General features: G+C 42.1%; 1 protein-coding gene across 1 annotated transcript; it reads left to right on the top strand.

Moving 5' to 3' along the window:
• The first annotated feature begins 518 nt into the window (after positions 1 to 518).
• On the top strand, positions 519 to 21,618 carry chrna11 (cholinergic receptor, nicotinic, alpha 11). Its single transcript, XM_085262425.1, has 10 exons — positions 519 to 745; positions 3,456 to 3,595; positions 3,942 to 3,986; positions 5,905 to 6,014; positions 6,101 to 6,180; positions 8,325 to 8,492; positions 8,573 to 8,767; positions 11,005 to 11,091; positions 14,311 to 14,420; positions 15,740 to 21,618. Exons 1-10 carry the CDS (start codon positions 694 to 696, stop codon positions 16,472 to 16,474), a joined length of 1,722 nt encoding a protein of 573 aa, XP_085118551.1. The 5' UTR covers positions 519 to 693; the 3' UTR covers positions 16,475 to 21,618.
• Positions 21,619 to 22,289: the final 671 nt, after the last annotated feature.

Raw genomic sequence — 22,289 nt, forward strand, 5'->3', positions numbered from 1 at the left:
TGCAGAAAAAAACTGACACAGAGTGGAAAAAAATCACTATAATGTGCATTTTATCAGTTTACTGAGAGAAGTATAAGCAGTTATGTGTTACTTTTGGTGCTTGCCACATGAATTTATGCACGCGTTGAGCCTATGTCAAACATTTTTCACCCTGCTGCATCGATCAGCCCCTTTTTCCACACTTAAACTCCTTCTCCGTTAGTGTTAAGAGCACTTAAAATCGTGTGCCTCATCAGTTTCTATTGTCTTTAAAAAGGTCAGCCCACAGTGATAGGGCAATTAAACTCTCTCCTTCCTCCAATCCGTCCCCACACTTCACTGTTTTATCGTCAAACCTTTCACCCCATCACTGACATTTTCTCTCTTCTTCTCTCCATTTTAGTCCCACCTCCCAGAGAGACAGAGAGAGAGAGAGAGGAGCGAGAGGAGCTAGAGCACAACCAGCATCTCCTCCTCCTCCTTTTACTCGCCCTCTCTCGACTCCCCTTCTTCCAGCACACGCTTGCACTTCTTCCCTCTGATGCTGACTGGATGCAGACCGGAGGATTTCCAGCAGCTTCCTGAGTCTCTGCTCCTTTCCTCCCTTCCTCTCTGTATCCCCCCCTTTCCCTTTCCCTCCTCCTCCTCTTTTTTCCAACATCTGAAGCTTCTCTTCTTCTGCCTCCTCTCTTTTACCCCTTCCACACCACCAGGATGTGGCACTCAGTGGCTCTGCTCCTCTCTGGATTCTCTGCTTTGATCCACGGTGAGCCTGCCTTCATGTCTCTCTCTGTCTGTCTTTCACTCTGTTTTCAGGGAATCGGATTGCAGCAGCATTTTAGAGGAATTCGGGCGCTGGGGTCCACGTTGCTGATGCTTGATTTACAAAGTATGCAGTGGAATAAGAATAGCAGGAAGTAGGAAAGAGACTCCGGGAGAAGAAAAGTGAGACTCTTGCTCACCTGTTTGCTTTGTTTGTTTACGTCTTAACTGTGCTCATATTTTCTGGATGTTAGTTTAGCTGAGAGACGGGGTTGGATGCCTCTGCGTGAGATGTTGTAATGGGCAGATTGACATCTAGTCAGCACAGCGAGGCAGATGTCAGATAGAAAAATGGAAGCAGTTTTTGCCTTGGCTCTTTCTGCACAAATCTGTGTGCACACGAGGGGCTCTCACATGGAAAACCTGTCAGAGATCAAATGAATTGACGTATAGATTGGCTCTTCCATCTCCATCTTGCCTCTCCGTGTTGTGGACATGTTGCTGCAGCCGAGCCGATGGCGCTCCGAGCAGCACAAGTAAAAGCTGAACATAAATGCTGACAATTGATTGAGAGACCTGAGAGGAGAGCAGGCAAACTTTACCAACAGGGAGAAGTACCAGCAGTGAAAGAATGTTCAGTTTGTTTGGTTTCAAAGACTAAAAGCTGGGAAACATGAACGACAAGAAGACAGAGGAAGCGAAAGTTTCTGACAGTATTTGGGCACGCAGATTTTTAAAGAAAAAAACATTCAGGGAATTTTCATTACTTGGCAAGCTTTGAAAGGAAACGCCACCACAAGTGCATGCAAATTTGTACTCTGCACCTCTAGGGTTTAATCCTGTCATATTCCCAGCAGCGAACTTATATAAGAGTGTAATATATAAAAAAGAATTCCTCCATACTGCTCAGAGTACAGGCTGCATCTGCTTTTCGCAGCAGTTTATTTGGGTATCAGCACACCGAGTGACATTTTCACTAAACAAACAGTTCCTTCCATTTCACGCACAGCATACCGCATCCCGGCAAATAAATTTACCAATTTACCTCGGAAATATAAAACTTTATCAGTATGAAGTGCACAGACTTTCTGCAAGATCCAAATCTTCCACATATTTTTCTGCAGGTTCTCAAATCTTTTCATGCTTTTAGTATTTTGATCATATTGACATGATAGCATCCCACTGATGCTGCAGATTTGTCGGCTTCACGTGTATGATGTGAATCTCTCATTCCACCACATCCCAAAGATGCTCTGTTGGACTGAGATGTGGTGAATGGCCCATCGCTTTCCAGGTCCAGCATGTTGTCTGTGTATATATGCTGTAGTGTTTGGTTGTATTGAGTTACTGTTGTCTTCCTATCAGCTTGAAGCCCTCTCTGACATCAACATGATCCGGGGAACTGCTGCTCACTGGATATTTTCTCTTTTTCGGACCAGTCTCTGTAACCTCTAGAGATGGTCGTGTGGGGTAAATTCCAGCAGATCAGCAGCTCCTCCGATACTCAAACTCAGACACCTAAATCACAATGCTTATCCATTCTGCCAGCGATTGGCTGATTTGCTTTAACAGCTGTACCCAATAAAGTCGAGTGTACACATTTCTCTTTTTAGCTTTAACATTTCATCTACGGGTTTCAGAGCTGTAGTTTAAAAAAGAAATTCCCACACTGAAAATCTGACACTTTTGATAAAAATGTAATAATTATTTCCTGTATGTATATTTCACTGTCACCTCACAGCTAGAAGCCTGGTTCAAATCTACTTGGTAGAGTTTGCATGTTCTTCCTGTGCCAGCGTGGGCTTCAAACATGCTTGTTAGGTTAATTATCTGCAAATGTGGACGTGAGAGGGTTTTGCTGTCTCTGTTGACCCTAAGACTGAGCAGCAACTAAGGGAGGGCTCTTAGTTGAATAAACAGCCAAGCAAATGGATTGATGTAAGCGTGGTATAAACAGTAAATTAAAGTTCTTGGCTAAACCTTGGGTGTGTTATGATGGGTATACTGAGAGGAAACAAACAAACAGCTACATGCACACAAATAAACGGCACATTTGTGGTCAGGGTGATATTTTCTCACTTCTTCTATGCCAATCAACATCTTAATTCAACATTTTAATGTGCATTACCTCTGAGCTTCTCAAACAAACTTAATTACACATTAATTAGTGCCAGTTATGCCCTGATAAGGTTTTCCTACATTTCTAATTAGTTCCTGTTTACTTAATGTTCTCCACGCTTGCTCTGAAGCTTTCTTCTCTTTGCTGATTTTTCTTCCGCGTTTTCAGCATTAATTTGAAATATTTTATTCTGACTGAGGAGCTGGACCCTTCCTCAGTGTTACATTTAAAGCCCAGATAAGTGATCAGATCTATTTCTGCTAATTTCATCATTAAACCTGCTTCTCCTCATGCATTTCCTCCTGTCTTCTTTTCATTTCAGTCATGTTCTTCCAGATGTATTTATAGATAAGGAGGCTGAAATCCTCAAGGTTAAATCTTCTCATTTGATCAGCAGCCTGTTTTTTTTTTTTTTTGACATTTGTTTCCCCAGTGTGCTTTTTAATGGAGTTTTTCCTAGAATTTTAGAAACACACTTTATAATCTGGACCCACTAAAAGTGAACATAGAGACATTAGAATCATCAAATCTCGCTTGCTTCCACACATGAGCATTATATCAGATTCAAACATGAGCCCTTTCTTCTGCCTTTCAGTATCATTGCAGGGCCCTCATCAGAGGACTCTGCTGAAAAACCTCCTGAAGGACTACAACCACATGGAGCGACCAGTGGCCAACGACTCCCTACCTCTCAACGTCTCCTTCAGCCTCAGTTTGATACAGATCATGGATGTGGTAGGCATCTCCGACTCATTTGGGGGCTGTTGATTTCTGACATCAGACAAAACATTTTAAAAAGGACGAATTCAGATCCTTGGATTAAGATTTAGTTTTTCATGGAGAACACTGAGCATTTTCTTGTTTGCAATTAAAATGGAAATTAGACTGAAAAAAAAAAACCCAAGCATTGAGCATGTAGTTTGTTTATGCCTGAAACTGTGGTATTAATAATGCACCAGATTTTTTTTTTCCAAATATTTGATATTTGTTTGTGGATTTATGGATCAAGAGCAGCGCTCACACCTCTTGCCTTGTGGTTTATATGGCGAATGATGATTTAAGTGGTGTAAATGTTTTGCAGGATGAGAAGAACCAGGTGTTAACCTCTAATATGTGGCTGCAGATGGTAAGGACCCCTGAGAGACTCTGAATGTTTTGGGGTGATCATTTTTTTAAATTGTATTCCAGCGGCAAAAACTAGTTTTCTCAGGCTTTAACATGCAAATTAAGGTCACCCTGTCATGATCCTGGGTCTTTTGACCCAGCGTTTTAAGTTTGAGTTCATTTTGTTCATTAGGTTATCTAAGTTCATTTGGTTATTAGACTCCTTGTGTTTTCTTCCCCTGTATTTAAGTTTCCCCTCAACCTTCGTGTTTCATGCTGCGTGTCATTTGTTATCAAGTTTGTATTGTTATGCCTAAGTGTTTCTAGTTATTATTTTCCCCTCGTGTTTCCAACCATGTTAAATCTCCCCTGCCCTTCATGCGTTTCATGTCTGTGTCTTACGTTGTCAAGTTCGGGTTGCCATATCTATGTCTCATTATGTTTCCTGTTTTATTGTGAAGAGGTCTGGTGTTCTGTGTTCATCATGTTCAGTTTTACTCTCCCACTTTGACGTCATTATGTTCATGTGTGCCAGCTGTTCCCTCATGTGTCTCCACTTCCCCTAATCACCTCCTGTGTATTTAAGTCCTCTGTTTTCAGTGTGTGATTGTCAGGTCGTCTGTTGTTCACGCCATGTTCTCCATGCCATGTTTCTAGGTTTCATGTCCAGGTTTTTCCATGTTGTTTGTTTAGTTCTCCCAGTTTAGGTTAATGTTAGTTTTATTTCTGTTTGCCTTGCCCGTTATTTGTACCTTTTCTGCCAGCCTCATTAAACGGCTCGCTTTTTGTTACTCAAGTTTTGATCCAAGTTCCTTGGTGTCTGCATTTTGGGTCCACTCTTCACAATACATACAGTCTGCTCTCGCCAGACTGTGACACACCCTGAAGTCCATATATCATTGTAATCACTTCAGCATGCAGGACCTAAATGTAGACGCAGGCTTGATGAACATAGAGAGACATAAGATGAGCAAAAACGGAGAGAGGGAAGACTATAATGCAAAAAGGATTGAACACAAGTGAATTTAATGAGGATGGGCAAAAAGACAAAAGCAGGAATATCTGTGCTGGTTCTCAGTCATCCAGGTCATGACAATCCAAGGAGCTTGGAAAGCGACTAGACTTCTTTAAGTTTCTTGAAGACAGTCTTAGAACTGAAGAAGCATCTTGGATGAGAAACGTCTTCAAGAAACTTAAAAAGGTCCAGTCGGGCTTCTTTCCAAGCACCTTCGATTTCAACGGCAGGAAATTAAAAAGAAACTGCGCACTGTTATCAGAATAACACAGTAGATGGAAGAGTGGCATCCTTTTATCTTCTGTTTTATTTTGATGAACAGTAGAGGGCTTTGGAAATACACCATGTTGCCAAAAGTATTGGTCACCCATCCAAATCACTGAATTCAGGTGTTCCAATCACTTCCACAGCCAGAGGTGTATAAAATGTACTTCTACAAAAAGTGAATCACTACAAACCTCCGAACTTCATGTGGCCTTCAGATTAGCTCAAGACCAGTGCATAGAGCTTCAGGGAATGGGTTTGGGAATAGCCGCTTCCTGTTCCAAAAGCACTGCGCACCAGTGCACAAAGCAAACTCCATGAAGACATGGATAGTGTGGTGTGGAAGAACTTGACTGGACTGCACAGAGTCCTGACCTCAACCTGACAGAACACCTTTGAGATGAATCACAAATGCATTTCCGGAAGAATGGTCAAGAATTCCCACGAACACACTCCTAAATCTTGTCGACAGCCTTTCCTGAAAAGTTGAAGCTGACATCATATTAAACCCTATGGATTAAGATTTGGATGTTACTCAAATACACGTGTGCGTAAAGGCAGATGAGCGAATACTTTTGGCAATTTGTGTGCAATATTAGTGTGCAATAATTTGCCTGCAGGTTGTTGGCTCAGACAGCATGTCTGTGTTTGTGTGTTGAAGACTTGGTACGACCACTATCTCCAGTGGAACCAGAGCGAACATCCTGGAGTGAAAAATCTTCGCTTTACCACAGATCAAATTTGGACCCCAGACATCCTCCTCTACAACAGGTAAACCCTGCATAAACCCCTAAACGCTCGCCTCGTACGCGCACACGTCAACAAGTCGTGTCACTTCTTCCTCTGTCCTTCCTCAGTGCAGATGATGACTTTGACTCCACCTTTAAGACCAATGTTCTGGTAAACTCCAGCGGCTTTGCCAAGTATCTTCCCCCAGGTGAGGCTTTCCGCATATTTCTTAGATTTTAATCATCGTTCCTGCTCTCCCCGTCGCTCATCTCCCTCCTTATCCCCTCCACATTTCCCCGAGGTGCAACGGCAGCGTCTCATTCTACAATCGAGTCATGTCTCCCTACTGTTTGTACACTTGACATTAATATTTTATCACTGTAAAACAGCATCCCTAGTTAGTCACTGGTTACGGATTCCCAGCTCTGTGAGTAACACCTATAAATAGGAGACGCTCACTTCCTCTGCTTCCTGCCTTAACCCAAATGCAAGCCCACAAAAGTATAGACTCCCCTCTCGTGTTTCCACAGGCCTTTGCTTGCAGTTTCTCAGTCTTTTCGTTATACACCAGATTATCAAAGCCTGAGACTGAATCCCATCTCTTGGGGTGAGGAGAGAGCGACTGGGAGGGCCTGAAAAGACTTTTTGAATAAAAAGTCGAAGACTGCAAGCCCCAAAAGCCATCCCATGAGCTGCTGCTGAATGTAAATACAGCTGCTTAATTCTTTGTCTGGAGTCAATTAGTGGGAGAATACAAAGATACGATTTTGAAAAATATGAGAAGGAGTGGTTTGATGTGTGTATTTTATTAGTAAATGAGAAAAAGTAAGAAAAAGCAAAAGAATGAGAAACAAATCAGCTCCCTGACACATGCCTGGCTACAATTCCTGTTGTTCAGCTGGTTATTGTCAGTAAATAAGAGGCAACAAGTTTGTGGGTGTCAGGCATGGAGCGGGGAGCTTGACACACAGTAAATAATTCAGATGTGGAGGATCCCAGATGTCTGCTGTGTGCCGTCTGAATAACTCCTCTTGCTGCAGAGGTAAAGGTGCTGTGTTGTGTTAATGGCCTAACAGGAAACGTCGTGTAACAGGCTTTAGCTCATATCTGGACCGGATGACATTTATAACAAGGTAATCTTGTCTCTAGGCCTTGAAATGCTCAGAATGATGGAGTTTTATTTTGGGAGCCGTACGCGCTGCGAGACAGATTGTTCCAAGCTGCAGAGAAGATTCTGGCGCCTTGTTTGAAGGTGTTGTTTCAAGGTTACTGGATATATTCGAGAGGCAGGCTGCAAATATGCATGGATTTGAAGCACAGAGAGGTGGATCTGCTTTAACTTAATTGGTGTACGTTTAGATTTTAGGGCCTTAGGAGCTCATAACGGGAGTAATTATAAAGACACACTCATGAAGCAAAGGTTGGAACCTGAGGTTAGGAGCTGGATTTTAGTGAGTAAGAAGTGCAAGGAGAGAGAAAATCTATACCTTCCACCTGTTAGCCCCCTTTCCCTGTTGTCATTTACCTCCACAGGCTGATTTGCATGTGGGCAGGCTCATAATGAACGTCTTTGAGAGCTGCAAGGCTTCACTGGCATTTTGGTTCTCTGCACTTGTGTGTGTGAGAGACCGTTTTATTTCAGTAATTACTTTAAGAGCTGCAGCTCACCAGCGACCACAGCGAGGATCATTGCAATTTTTCGTTTGAGGGTGGAAGTGTGTCTTTATAATTTCTTGGTCACTTATGCCGTGCATATGGGAGCGGTTGCATTTATTATTTCTGCATAATAGAAGTGGGAATCTGATTATGGCACTGTGCACAATCTCATTTTTCAGTGTCATCGTTGATGTTTTCTTCTCTAGCTGAGGCTTAGCTAACAGCTGTGTGTGTGTGTGCAGGCAGAGAGCAGAAGCAGCATTTGTTCACAGCAGAAAATATCTGAAACCTGTGAGTGACAATATATATAGCTGCCAAGTTTTGTTTTTATAGCCATCTCTTTGACGGGAGCTCGTTTCTAATCTAGTCCTTGCTTTCACTTCCTCAGCCTCCAAACGAAATTTAAAAACTCTCTGTAGACCTGCAGGGTGTTCATAAAAATGCTGTTGCAGTGTGCACTTTTGGTTGTGATGTAACATTTTTCACACAGTTGTAGAAAGTTTAAAAAAAAGAGGTCTTGAAGTGAATGAATGATTTCTCTAACAAGGAACTTGATATTCTGGACAGACTCCCTGCACTAAACAAATGGTCCGGCTGTACATCTTTCCCTTGTCACCTCTCCTCAGGAAGCGGCGGTTCATTATTGTCATTTAGTCAATTGATTGAGGAGCCCCTGTGCTTTTGTCCTTTTCTCAGGAATCTTTATGAGCACATGCAATGTGGATGTTCGCTGGTTTCCTTTTGACATTCAGAAATGTGAGCTGAAATTTGGCTCTTGGACGTACGACGGCTGGCTGCTGGACCTCCAGATGGTCGACGCTGACATCTCCGGCTACATGCCCAACGGAGAATGGGACCTAATAGGTGAGTAGGGAAAAAAGTTTGCATTGCATTCACTTTTATTCAGGCATGAGCAACCAAACCAGTTTCTCACCTACTTCCAGGAGTTCCTGGAAAGCGGAATGAGGTCTTCTATGACTGCTGTAAGGAGCCCTACACGGATGTGACATTTGTTATTACAATAAGGCGGCGAACGCTTTACTACGCCTTGAACCTTCTCATCCCATGTGTGCTGCTCTCTTCTATGACGTTGCTCATTTTTGTGCTGCCTGCTGACTCCGGGGAGAAGATCTCATTGGGTGAGTGGATCAAAAACATGTTTTAAAAGACTTCACAGAAACATGAATCCCCCCCCCCCCCCCCCCCACACACACACACACACATTTAGGGTAAACCAGTCTGAGAATCAATGCAAGCTCATTTGAGTTAAAACATACTTTGTAATTTTTGCAGTTTCTTGCCTCTAGTCACTAATCTGCGTGTAGCCAAGAAACAAAGGGACACCGGTAAAATACCAGGGAACTGTAAAGCAGGTAATCATGAATGCAAACAATGAAAGCTTCAAGTGCAAGATGCACACAGTGTAAAGAGTAAACCTGAAGGAAAATAGAAACTTCAGGCACATAAACTCACTACACAGCCAAGCTGCTGTAATACATGGAAGAAGCGAGGTGTCTTCTATGAAAAAGATGGCGCCCCAAAAGCAGCACGTGTGGCCATGACTTTTTGTAGTTTTTAATTGCTCTGCTTTCAACTTTCTCCAAGCATGTTGCTGCAAATGCAGTAAGACTTCCAAATGTCCCTTATATGATTGAAACGACTTGCAGGTTTTACACAGTGTTCGGGCTTTTTGAAACGAATGTATATATTTTGTAAAAAGAACGTGTCAAATATGCAAAAATCTCCAACTTGCTCCCGGGTTTGAGTGAAGTAGTTTATAGGCTGCCAAAAACTGAGCTCACAACAAGCAAGCCATCCCGGAATAAATTCAAGAAAAAAAAAAAGAATCGAAGGAGTGGCACTGGAGACTACGGGGAGGCATGAAACAGACAAAGGGAGAGGGGTGGGGAGCTGAGAGAGGAGAGGGATTGCAGGATAAAATAGAAAGATGAGAAATGCGAGGAGGAGGAACACAGACCGATGGGTGTGGGAGGGAAGCAAAAAGATAACACCGACAGGAGAAGAATTCGAAAAGGATCAGAGAGGACAGCACAAAAGAGAGAGGGACGACTGATGAGGAGGAGAAGGGGAGAGACATCCAAATCGCACAATAATGGGCTGGAAGAGAGAGAGAGAGAGCATTGCCGGGATCAAGCAGCAGCTGCAAATATGTTTTAATATCTGCTTCAACCTGTTTAGAGATGACTAATGTTCATCTCCTCAGGACATTAAATAGTCCAGATTTCACGTTATCTGACATTTATAGAGGTAAAGCTGTTAGGCAACTAATGGAAGAGGGAAGTGGTTGAAAAATTATGACTATGTTTGGGAAACCGATTAAGTTTTATAAAGTAAAAATAGAGAAAAAGTCTCAGCTTTACATTTTTTTAATCTAATTTAATTGGTTCAAGATTTTTTTGTGTCACTTTTGAATTTTGTGAAATTTTGCATTATTTTTTCCACCATTTATTTGACTAATTGTTTAAGAAAATAGAAGATTGCAGCTTGATATTGCATTAAGTTCACCTTGGTAACTGGATAAATCTAAATGCTCTTTGACTCATGTCTGCTTGGGAGGCAACAGCATTGTCAAAGCCTAACCTCACCCCCGATGCAGGATGCATTACGCAGCATTTCTCCATAAAAGGAGGAGGTGGGGGGGATGCCAAGCCTTACACACACGGACGATTAACCTATTGATGTAATTAAAGCTAGTGAATTGATTGGGGGGAGAGCTTACACACTGGCTTCCAGAAAAATACTCTGTCACTTCAGTTGATGGAGGAGACGCGTGCACCGAGCGGCCGAGCCGTTAGGGTTAGAGGAGCATGCTTTTAAAAAGAATAAATGTCATATGTGAAGAGAAAAAGCGACATAAAAGACGCATTTTTAATTCACCTAATATCCTTAAAGAGCATTCATATTTTATCTCTCGGCCTGGGAGTTTAATTGAATGCCTCTGAATGGGGACAGTTATGCCAGCAAAGCACTCCCTAAATTCCGTTTGCTGGAGAAGTGAGACAGATTGCGTGGCGGTGGATAAATGAAGATGGAATTGCGGGAGGGTGTGAGGAGTGTGTTCGCGTGCACACCGGTGGTGTTTGAACACCTTTAAAAAGGGTTATGTGCTGTGTATGCCGAAGTGCTTTTTTTTTTGCTTTAGAGATGCACAATGCCAAAAAAGTGATTCACTGTACGAGCGTTAGCCAGTCATTTACATAAATCGAACCCGATCTCCTCCTGAGTGTAACTATTTATCAAAATACCAAACAGACTAATGCAGTTTCTCAGAAGTAGACAGAGCGACTGAGGGGAGGAGCCCAAACCACTGGATCGATGGCCTAACAAAATGTATTATTTCTCTTTCTATCTGCAGGTATCACCATCCTCCTGTCTCTCACTGTTTTCATGCTGCTGGTCGCAGAGATCATGCCAGCCACATCTGACTCCGTCCCTCTCATAGGTATGTGAAAGATGGATATATTCATAGGAAAAAGAATCTGCTGCCATCGCAACACACAGCATTAAATCAGGCTGTCTGACTCACTGGAAATACTGCATGCAGTTTCTATCTGATGGGCGCGATCGATACTTTGTGCTTGTTTTTTGTTTGTTATAATTGATAGTTAGCCTGTGGATGCTGAACATGTTGATTAAACAGTTAGGCTGCTAATTCGTTGGGAAAAGACACATTTTTTTTGTAGTTTCGCCTCTGTGTGTCACCTCGGTGGATTTTAAACCAAACAATTAAGATGTGATTGAAGTGCAGGCTTTAATTCGAGGCTTTGATTCTGGGGTTTTACAACAAATTTAAATTAACTGTTTAGGAACTACGGTGACTTTTGTACACAATTCCCCATTTTCAGAGGCTCAGGAGGAATCGTACAGACTAATATAGTTTTAAATATCAGGACTGTTGGAGTGAAATCCAAGGCTCAACTCTAGAACCCGTGAACATCACCAGATGTTGTGATTCCTCCCTTGAGATGCTCTGCTGGGCGTTTAGTGCAGCCACCTTCAGTTGCAGGCCTAAACATGCTGTCTTGGGTTGACATCAGTGACCAACCATTTGAAGAAAATCCCATTTCCTCTCCTTGAGAAACTCTTGGGTTGCTTTAGTAGTTTGGTTTGAGTCATTATCCATTTGCACTGTGCAGTCCACTTTAGACTCTGAGCAGGGAGTACAGCCCTGTGCACTTCACAATTCATCCTGCTGCTTCTATCAGGAGTCACATCATCAATAAGCACTAGTAGTCCAGTTCAGTTGGCAGCCATACATGCTCATGCCACAAGATTGCCTCTACCTTGTTTCACAGATGATGTGGTAAATTTGGATTGATGAGCTGCGTCTGTCCTTCTTACTTTTCTCTTCCCATCTTTTAGGACAAGTTCATCTTGAAGGCTCTGCTGATTGTAGATCAGCATCTCTAAGAGCCTTGGTGACTGTTAGATGTTGTGAACTTGTCTTCTGTGGTCTGTTAGACATTTTGGTGTTGGCCAGTGCATTCCTTCTTTTTAAAAAACTGTTGAAATTACAAATACTGTGTCCAACAAATAATGGACCTAACTGTAGACTTTCCCAAGGTTTCAATGACCAAGTATCAATTTAGATGGGATACACAAGTGTCCCTGTGACCATTCAGATGGTGTTTTTATATGCTGATAATGCTTTCGGGTTTACAGGTTTTTTTAAATTCATTAGCTGAGTGATGCTGCCTTTTATACTTTGCCTTCAAGGCTGAAACGGAGGAAGTATGTTGTCTACTGCTACGGTCTTTCTGCAGTGCAAGAGTATAACATGAACTATGAATGGATGAAAGGAACATTACCCAATTGCAGGCTGCACAAAATGTTCCCATCAGCTGCTGTTCTGATAATCTGAGAACCCTGAAACTACATGAAAAGCTACCAGAGACAGTAGTTCTCACTTAACCACTTTCAGTGGAATGGGACTTTTTTGTGTTTTTTAAGCCATTTAACAGTAACCCATGGCTCATTCAAGCATGTAACAGGCTCCTAACTCCAGACACAAACCAGTGTTATTCTTATACATGACAGAAAACTTCATTTTAAATTTATTAGCAGCCTGTTACAAAAACATATACATTGTTCCACAGTTTGGCAGACATAAAACAGTATTTTTGCACAAAGTCATATTCAGTGAGCTGTTAGCTGAAAACTTGGCATTTCTCTGGATGATGTGCAGTGTGTTCTAAAACATTTAAGGAAACTTGACAAGTGGAGGAAAAAAGAAGTGACCTAAAAAAAGTATCTACAGCCGATGAACAGTATCCGAAAGTCCTGTTCTTAAGAAATGGGAAAAAATGCAGCAAAGACCTGATAGAGGACCTGAGAAATGTGTCTGACCCTTCAGTTGATCCATCTACTGTTCACTGGACCCTCATCAGAAATAGTCTGAGTGGAAGAGTGGCTGTCAAAAAAGCCATTCTTAGGGAAGGGAAACAGGGAACTGCAGTGAAAATCAGTGGTAACAGTGATCTTGTCAAAATTGATGAAATTCTGAATACACAAAAAGTGCAGTCAGGTTTTGATCCATAATGCAATACCATCTTGAAAGTGTCTGATTGACGACAGCTTCATCTTTCAGCATGACAATGATCCTAAACACACTAAGCAGTAAAACCACACCTGGATAGAAAAACTCACAATGCAGCACCATCAGTCATGGACTGACCTACCCAGAGCCCGGACCTCAACATTACTGAAGCAGTGTGGGATCATCTTGACAGAGAACAGAACAAAAGGCAGCCAACATCCAAAGAGGAGTTTTGAATGTCCTTCAAGAAGCCCGGAGAACTATTCATGAAGACACACTTAAAGACACAACAAGAAAGCTTCCCTAAGACAGAAGAATAAGGGTGGTCATACCAAACACTGACTTTCAAGCTGTTTGAATTGTACAGATTGCCTTATACACTTTATTTCCATGGATTTCATTTTGCACATTTTAATCAATTTTTGCACCTATTTCCCATTTTCATTGCAAAACATGGAAAATTGAGGGACTTTTGCACAGTACTGCACTACAGGAGACCAGAAAATCTACACAATGCTCCCCCCCAAAAAACTGTAATCACAGGATTTACTGTGGCCACCTGCTCACCTTAAAGTTTAATAGTCTAAATTGATTGTGGGCACGCTGCTGGAAATTATGTTTAGCGAGCTTAGACGGCAACCGACACAGATGCAAGGCCATCTTTGCCTGAAGACACAAATCCTGGTCATTAAAAGCGTAAGAGAAGAAAAAAAAGAGTCATAATCATTAGTGTTTTCCTTTCTGCTTGTTTTTTTAATTAGGAGAATCTGCTGTGGATTTAATCTGTTTGATGATTTTTCCCCCAGGAGTATAAACTTGGCAGAAGTTGTGTTATGAAGACATCCACCTTGAAAAAAACAGGAACACACCATCCTTAAAAATTCACATTTTTCTTGAGAATCCCATCATAATGTGTTTCAGTGAAATACCTCATCTTGCTGACCTTAGAGTCCTTGAAAACAGACATTAAGCCATCATTTTGTAGATCTTTTACTTCTATACAACGATTGCTGGGCTGTTTCCTAAATAACAAGCTGTAGCAGATACTGTGAAGCTCAGTGAGGCAGTAGGAAATTACGGTGTGACTTAAAAATGAAATATTTTACTCTCTCCCACTCCTCCCAGGTCAGTACTTTGCCAGTATAATGATCATCGTTGGGATGTCAGTCATCGCCACAGTGGTGGTTCTGCAGTATCATCATCACGATCCGACCGGAGGAAAAATGCCCAAATGGGTGAGCCTAACTCCACAAACATCATCACTTACGAGTCTTTCTAATTCACGCAGATATATTCAAATGAATCTTTTTGTTAATCTCTGTTCAAGCTTCAGTATAATTCTTCTGCTCTGCCATTTTCAATAACATGTCATCCATTTGTTAGCTCTATACCTGTGCTCCTCTGCCAGTTTTCTTTCGCTTTTTATTCTCCGACTTCCTCGGCTGTGACTCATCCAGCAGTGTCAGTCTGCCTGAGTGTGTTCATCAAATGCCTCACCACAGACTTCAACAGGAGTGCATTTCAAAGCACTCTGGATGTGTGGGAGGATTTGATTTGCCTCATTCCTTCTTTTTTTATTTTCCTCGCCTTTTTAATGATAAAAAATTCATCAAGCTTTGTTTTAACAAAGGTTTTGTCATAACGTGAATTTTTTAAAACATGAAAAATGTTGAAAGAAGGTGTGAAATGAAAATAAATGTCATGTAATGTAATATTAACCAACATCTTGAGATGTATTTATCCGGTGATTTATGTGTGGACTGCAGAGACGAACTGACAGGCCTGCAGTTTTCAATACATGTGCATCAGCTTTACTGCATGACGGCGCAGATGCTTGATGTATCGACACAATTCAAGGACGCTTTGTTGATGAATGGCTCGTTCAGACAGTCCAATGGCCAATTAACAGGCTAATTGATGTGGTTCAGATGAGGGCATCGAACCAGCGCAGTTCATAATTACAGCCCTTGAAAAAAACCTACGTCAACGGCAGCAGCAACAGAGACGGTTACCTGGCTGGTAAACATACTCTGTCGAGTGTAATTGAGCAGTCATCTGGACATTAGCTGCTCATTAGATGCCAGACACCCATCTGGACTCTGCTGGGCCAGAATGACTTTCAGGGGACTTGGAGTCTTTTTTGTATTTTTTGGGAGAGCAGAAGCGAAGGTTTCAATTTGAATAAGGTCTCTATTTAAACACTGTTTAATGAAACATTACAGCAAACTTGTTAGAGTCATAAAACAGTAATGTGAGCACTGCTCTCAATATTTCCACAGTTTGAATGTATGCCTATTTCTAAGTTTCCTCTCTGTGGGAAATGCAGTCAAAGAAAAAAAAATCTTTTCCTCAGGCGACCCTGGTGAGGATCTCATACTTCTACAAGTGCAGCTGCAGTTTGAAAGAGACAAATAACTGCCTATTAGCCCAGCTTAACTGGCGTTAGGTGCAGGTCAGGATGTGTAGCTGCTTTTAGTGCTTTGTGGCTGCTTTCTTATGTTTTCTTTTACTTCTTTGAGTGCTTTTATGCTCTGTGCTCTCTCTCTCTTACTAGGTGCGGCTCGTTTTGCTGCAGTGGGTCGCGTGGTTCCTGCGGATGAAGCGCCCGGGTGAGAGTGACGACCCAGAGCGGCCACCTTGCGCCCCCCACCTGCGCCGCTGCTCCTCGGGGTCACAGAGCGGAAGCATCCCTAACCCTCCGGACTCCCTCCACCCGCTGCACCCACAGAACCTGGCTCCCCTCCAAACAGGGCCGCTTCATGCAGGGCACCCTCACCTCCAGGCTCAGACGAGTGCTAACAACAACGGGAATCTTCTATATATGGGTTTTCAGAGCATGGACGACCCCTCGGTGCTCCCGGAGAGCATCCAGAGAAACAACATCTCCGCTGGGCCTCTGCGAGTGGCGGGAAGCCCACCTCCACACCTGCCGTCACAATTTTGCAGCTCCCCTCCACCGCCTACCCCTAATGTGGAAACTGTAGGATGTCCCAGCACTGTCTCCAGTGGTGGGGGCTTTGGAGGTGGGGCGGGAGGTCTTGGAGGGTGCTCCACTGTAGGGATGGGAGACCCCCAGCTCCAGGCCATCCTGGAGGAGGTGCGTTACATGGCGGACCGCTTCCGGGAGCAAGATGAGAACGAAAGCATGGCGGAGCAGTGGAAATTTGCAGGCGCTGTGATTGACCGCCTCTGTCTGGTGGCATTTAGTGTTTTCAACATCATATGCACCATCTCAATCCTCATGTCTGCTCCCAACTTTGCGGACGCTATTTCAAAAGACTTTGTCTGAAAACAAAGAAAAAGAAAAAAAAAAGAGGAGGAGAAATGTGAAGGAAAGGATGAAAGAAACTAAATATGGGATAAAAGATGGAGTGGGCCCCGATCCAAGGAAACCCAATTTCCAGTGGACTGTAGGCTCTATGATTTGTGATTGCAAAGCAATCGGAAACAAAAAAAAAAAAGGTTTTCTTTGCAATACATTCTGTTTTGGAACTGAAATAAAAGAAGAAAACAGATGAAGAAGGGGATGGAGAGTGAAGGTAAAATGAGATTACGGCAAGCAGGGTGCTTTATCAGATTCTTGAAAAGGTGAAATGGATTCTTCTGGTTAATTCAAAGACTTTCCTCCAAAATTAGGGTGAGCGCTGAGCCAGAAATGGATAAAGAAAGGGAGGATTATCAGTGTAATCCAACCTGGAGTAAGAAAGCTCTTAGAGCAAGAGAGAGAGATTGAAAGAATAAGGGTGGAGAAGAGAGAGGCAGATAGATAAATGAGGCAGACATTTTACTGTTTTATTTTCTTGAAGAGAGAAGACAGCCCCAGACTCCCACATGTTGAGAAAATACTGCATCATTTAGAGTGATGTGAGGACGAGAGGGCGGGGAGAGGAGACAGAGACTTTTACAAGGACAGACAACAAAGAGCAGTCGTGAAGGAACGAGACTGCCTCTCCCACGGCACTGGCACAGTGAGGCGCAGTAAGCGGCTTGTTGCTGGATACGCAAAAGTGGACCGAAGAGCAAGAAAGCACAGAGGAACAGGATCTCATCTATTATTCAATCGCACCCATCTAATGACCGTCAAATTGAAAGACCTCGGATAATCTTCAAGACTAATAAGCTTTTAAAAGATGAAGTCCCTCCACTGCTCGCGAGCCACTTTAAATTTGCGAGGCCTTATCTCTTTGAGACGATTGCCAATCTGCAACAATCAGCAGAGATCAAAGCTCCTCAGCAGTGTGCACAGTGTGCGGCGCTAATCATGACTGGGAAACTGAATTAACTGGTCATCAGTGATGCAGTGGCCGGTAGCTGCACCACAGCGGAGACCTGAACCGATAATAACTTACGAGGCAGTCATCTAAGTGGATCTGGCAGCTCGTAATAGACCAGCGAAACTCATTGGATTTTGTATTAAAAGGTTTAATAACTCAGAGGGGAGGTCAGGGTTTTAAAAGGGCACGAGAGGCAGAAAAATAGGGCTAGGGCATTCTAAATAAAAAATATATATTACAGCAAAAAAACATCCCATCAAATTTCTGTACGATCTATTGAAAGGTTTAGAGTCACCTCAGTGATCTAAAATGAGATAAGAGAATTTAATAGGATCATATTTTCCATGAAATACACTGCAGTGGCATTTTGAAGGTTTATGCCAACACACAGACTACTTATATGGACAAAAGTAATGGAGCACACCTCTTAATCTTTGAATCCAAATGCTTTTAGTCCCATTGCTGCAGGTGTATAACAGCAAGCACTCAGCCATGCAGTCTGCATTCAAAAACATTTGTGAATGGGTGAGCGAGTGAATTACAGCGTGGTACTCATATTCAGTTTGTGAAGCTTATATTGATATTTAAAGATCAGCTGTAGCATTGCTGCTTTCAGCTGCTACCCTGTCACTACAGGGTCGCTGCAGCGGGTAGCTCCACGTTTGCCGGATGTCCCGCAAGGCAAATTAAAAACAACAACAACAGCAAATAGTAAAATGCTGCAAAGGCGACCAATACACAACGGAAATAGAAAAACAAATGCAATAAAAGCTCACAAAAAACCAAAACAGCTAATCCTGACAGCTAATGATGATAATATCATTAGCAGTTGTCTTTTTCTGCCACACAGCACAGATGAAGCCTCTGCTTCCTTTAAGCGTGTCTCAGTACAGTTTGCATATTTTGGTTTCTGTCACATCTGCAGCTGTTCCATCACACTTCTGTTGGGTTTCGTGTGCTTTTTCCTATTTGCTGGTGGGTTGTTTTTTTTATTTTAGTTGGAGTGCATGTGAACCCTCAGAGGAACCATACGGATGCCCTTCCTGAAGTAATTTGTATTATTGTAGTGTAGAAGTGGAAGGAAACACAGCAACTCTGACACATGAAGTTACAGAGCGGTGTTGTTGAACGCTGAGGTGCATAGTCCGTAAAAGTTGCCAATCCTCTGCAGAGAGATAACCCTCCCCTGACGTTAATATCAGCACAATATCTGTTCGCTGGGAGCTTCATAGCATGGGTTTCCATGGCCGAGCAGCTCTTGTAGAGGCAGTGTGCCAGTGCTTTTGTCCATACAGTGCAAGTCCAGTCAAACAAAAAATGAATTGTCTCTGCAGAACGCATATAAAAGATTAATGTAGTAATCGTGATGTCAGCGATGGTTAGCAAAGTCCCCATCCCAGTCCAGAGCCTGAGCTGAGCATGCTGGCTGTTTGCCATCTTGATGATTTAAAACTGGAAACGATGAGGAGGGAGGATGTGACTGAGAAACTGAGGGATGCTGCATGCTCGTAGGGTAGCAACTTGTCAGTCACAGGACAGGCACGCCCTAATGCACACACACCCTGCTTTATCTACCTTTAAGGACAGTGAGGAGATCATATTTTACTAAATAAACATCGTATTATCCAAGAATTGAAAGTAGCAATCACAATCATAAACTCATCAAGAGTGTTTATTGAAATCAAAGATAAAGTGAGTAGGATATTTGTTTTCCCCATAGACTATTTTTGGTCTGAGACAGTTATGTATTGGCTGCACCTTTTAGACTCTGTAGCTTTATCTACCTTTTATATATGCTTTATATTTGGGTGTCTGCAAACAGTTTGAAGGTATGCAGAATGCAAAGTTAGTCCTGTTTACAAATATCTATGGATTAATGGAGCTTCTCCACTCCGGTCTCGACAAAGTTAGACTCGCTTCCCTAACTTTGAGTGTTTCTCAGCAATTTACAGTAAAAAGAGGAGGAAATTGTAAAAAAAAAAAGGTCCAATGTGCTTTCATTGTACTTGCACAGGATGTATCTAAAAGTGTTTCCTCGTTGTTATATAACACAACACGAGTGCACTTAACAAGTCCCAGAACTGAATGGAAATGTAACATTGTGAAAAATACTAAAGTCGTGCGACCCTACATTTAGTCAGTGACAGCGGAGATGGGAAAGGAGAATTTATAAGTGTCTGAAATCTCAATTTGATCCTCACTATGGAGTAAGCTATACTGAAATAATGGGAGTTTAATGATGTGGGGATTTTGAGCACAAAGATTATAAGGGAAGGATGAGTCATTGAAACAGCTAGGATAGAGCCCACCTTTAACAGCTCAGAGTCTCCCAGTGTTTCACTGATGCTATTATCTGAGCATTTCAATGTGAATTTCTATGTGAGTACAATTCTAGTGCACAGCTACTAAAAAATGTTCAAACTCCCACACAAATCAGAATTGGATAAGTGGTTAAAAAAGATGGAGGGATGAATGGAAATTGTTCAAACTAGTCTGTGTGTTGCTTTTGAAAGAGATAATACGAGTGGTTGTCTATTAGGATGTAATGCAAATACAGCAAAGTCCATCATTTGATGGTCGAGACACAACTGTTATAGTTTTGCGTCTATACACCACTACAGAGGATTTCAAATCAAACAATTACAATGTGACAACCACTTTTATACGTATTCCCCCATTTTTAGACTGGACGTGAGTCTGCAGCATCCTAGAGAAAAAAAACATCTTTGAACAGATGAAACTAAGATGAATTTGTACCAGAATGATGGGAAGAAGGAGAAAAGCAGCTCATAATTTGAAGCCTACCACATTTTCTGCCAAACTCAGTCGAGCGCTTCACAGTGCAAATGGCCAAAGGCAAACTGCAAAAGTCAGTGACCTGATCTCAGCCCCAAAAAGCATGCTTTTCACTTATTAAATACAAAACTGAAGAAAGTGAGACTCATTTCAAGAGAGGAAGCCCAGCATTTGGTGATATCCATGGGTTCTAGACTTCAGGCAGTGACTACAAAAAACTTTCATACAAGTGCTTAAAAATAAGTCCATATATATTTAATAATATGTTAGTAAGTCCAATTAATTTTGAGCCTCTGGAAATGGGGGAGTGCGGATGAAAAAGGCAGTAATTACTAAGCAGTAAATTCAAGCAACACTTGAATTAAAACTGCACTTTAATCACATATTCAGTGTTTGCTTTAAAATCCACTTTGCCGGCGTGCAGAAGTACAAAATATGCCGTGTCTTTCCAAACACGGAGCCTTAAACAGCCCACAGAGGTCTGTTTTAACATTAAACTGTGGATAACGTGTGTTTTCTTCAACTATGTGGCAGGTGTTGGATCTCACTAAGCTCACTATTGGACCATACCTTTAAACTGTAAGCAGAGACATAAATCACTTTCATTCAGTTTACCTGACTGCTGTGTGGGAGAATATCCTCAGATACTAAACAACCCACTGAAGGATAAAAGCAGAGTTTCTCTGTATTTTTCAACAAATCCCAAGGTTGATGCTATTTTTCTTCTTTTAATTTGAAAAAACAGCTAAGCAGTGCACTTTCTAGCAAGCGTTTTACACCGTCAGACGCACATTTGTTGCTGTTCTTGCAGCAACAGAACAATGGCTGAGGGATTTACCCTGATAAAATACAACAGAGCCCGTGTTCATCATAACAGAGGAGCATGACACTCAGTGTGAAGTGTGGCTCATTAATGCGTTCCTCAAAATTTTATGACACAAAGGAAAAGGAAGCTTTGACCACACAGGCAGTCATTTCAGCAGATTTGTTTTAGTTTTAATGGGACTTGATGATGATAATAAACAAAAATCTCCTACTTTACTCCTCTAGGACAAAATATGTTTACTGCATTACATTCCTGACCAGCACTGTCTGTGCACATGTATTTTCTCACTGTGAACTGATAGAGTGTAGAGACAGCTGTACAAGTCCTTTATAACTCCTCTCTACTTGCCTTCATCTTTTGTCTTCTCTCTCTTCCTCTTTAAAGCAAAGTCCTCTAGCAAGGCAGAAGGTAAACTTCCTGCCAGAGGGTTTACGAAAGGATGTTTTCCTTCGAGCACATACTGACACCTGAACACTCACATCTCTGTACAGAGCATTTCTCATCCTGAAAATAAAAGATTCTCTCTTTTTGTTTTTCCTACTGCCTTTGGTCTTTTCTGCTCCCTATCCTGTCGTGTTGGTGGTGGCTGGCCCAACACCCGAAAAGAAGAAAAAAATGACAGGGAGGGGATAAGAGGAGGAGAGAAAGTGCTGACGTGCACTGAGCGCTGGACAGGGCCTTAATTGATCACTCGTTCAGGAGGGAGAGAAGAGGGAGGTGGGCAGTAGGGGAGGGTTAATGGAGGAAAGAGGGGGGATACTGGGTAATTCATTGGATTTATGAAGGACAGCGGCAGGGGAAATAGGCTCGCAGACAAGTATAGCTCAGTCACAGACATTAGACGAAAGGCCATGCACTATATCACACCGCAAGGGAAAATATATACATATTTAAATTGAAGATTCACGGTTCACAACTAAAGACAAACACTTTCTCACTAAAATCTATTTATATAGCACTTTTTAAGACAGGAATCTATTACAAAGTGCTTTACAATATAATAATATCTTTATCGACACTAATCGTTGTCGGTAGAAATATTAAGAGGAATTCTTTACAAACGACCTCTCCAGATCTCCAGCCAGGAATTCCAGTAAAAGTGTCTGTTTCAAAGCTGTCAATCTTTAAAGGCACAGTGTTTAAAATCTCACCACTAGATGTCAGTAGATTACAGTCAACTGATTCCTGTTTTCTTACCACTCCTCCTA

The sequence above is a fragment of the Mchenga conophoros genome, linkage group LG22 (genome assembly GCF_057382185.1).
Source record: "Mchenga conophoros isolate Kocher_MC1m ecotype Shallow Benthic linkage group LG22, M_conophoros_male_GT1.1, whole genome shotgun sequence".
Classification (NCBI taxonomy): domain Eukaryota; kingdom Metazoa; phylum Chordata; class Actinopteri; order Cichliformes; family Cichlidae; genus Mchenga; species Mchenga conophoros.

Bases quoted from the DNA above. Each gene is read 5' to 3' on its own strand.
- chrna11 (XM_085262425.1), top strand. From the start codon at position 694: ATGTGGCACTCAGTGGCTCTGCTCCTCTCTGGATTCTCTGCTTTGATC. The intron at 8,493-8,572 runs GTGAGTAGGGAA...ACCTACTTCCAG, and splicing joins CGGAGAATGGGACCTAATAG to GAGTTCCTGGAAAGCGGAAT. The intron at 11,092-14,310 runs GTATGTGAAAGA...CACTCCTCCCAG, and splicing joins TGACTCCGTCCCTCTCATAG to GTCAGTACTTTGCCAGTATA.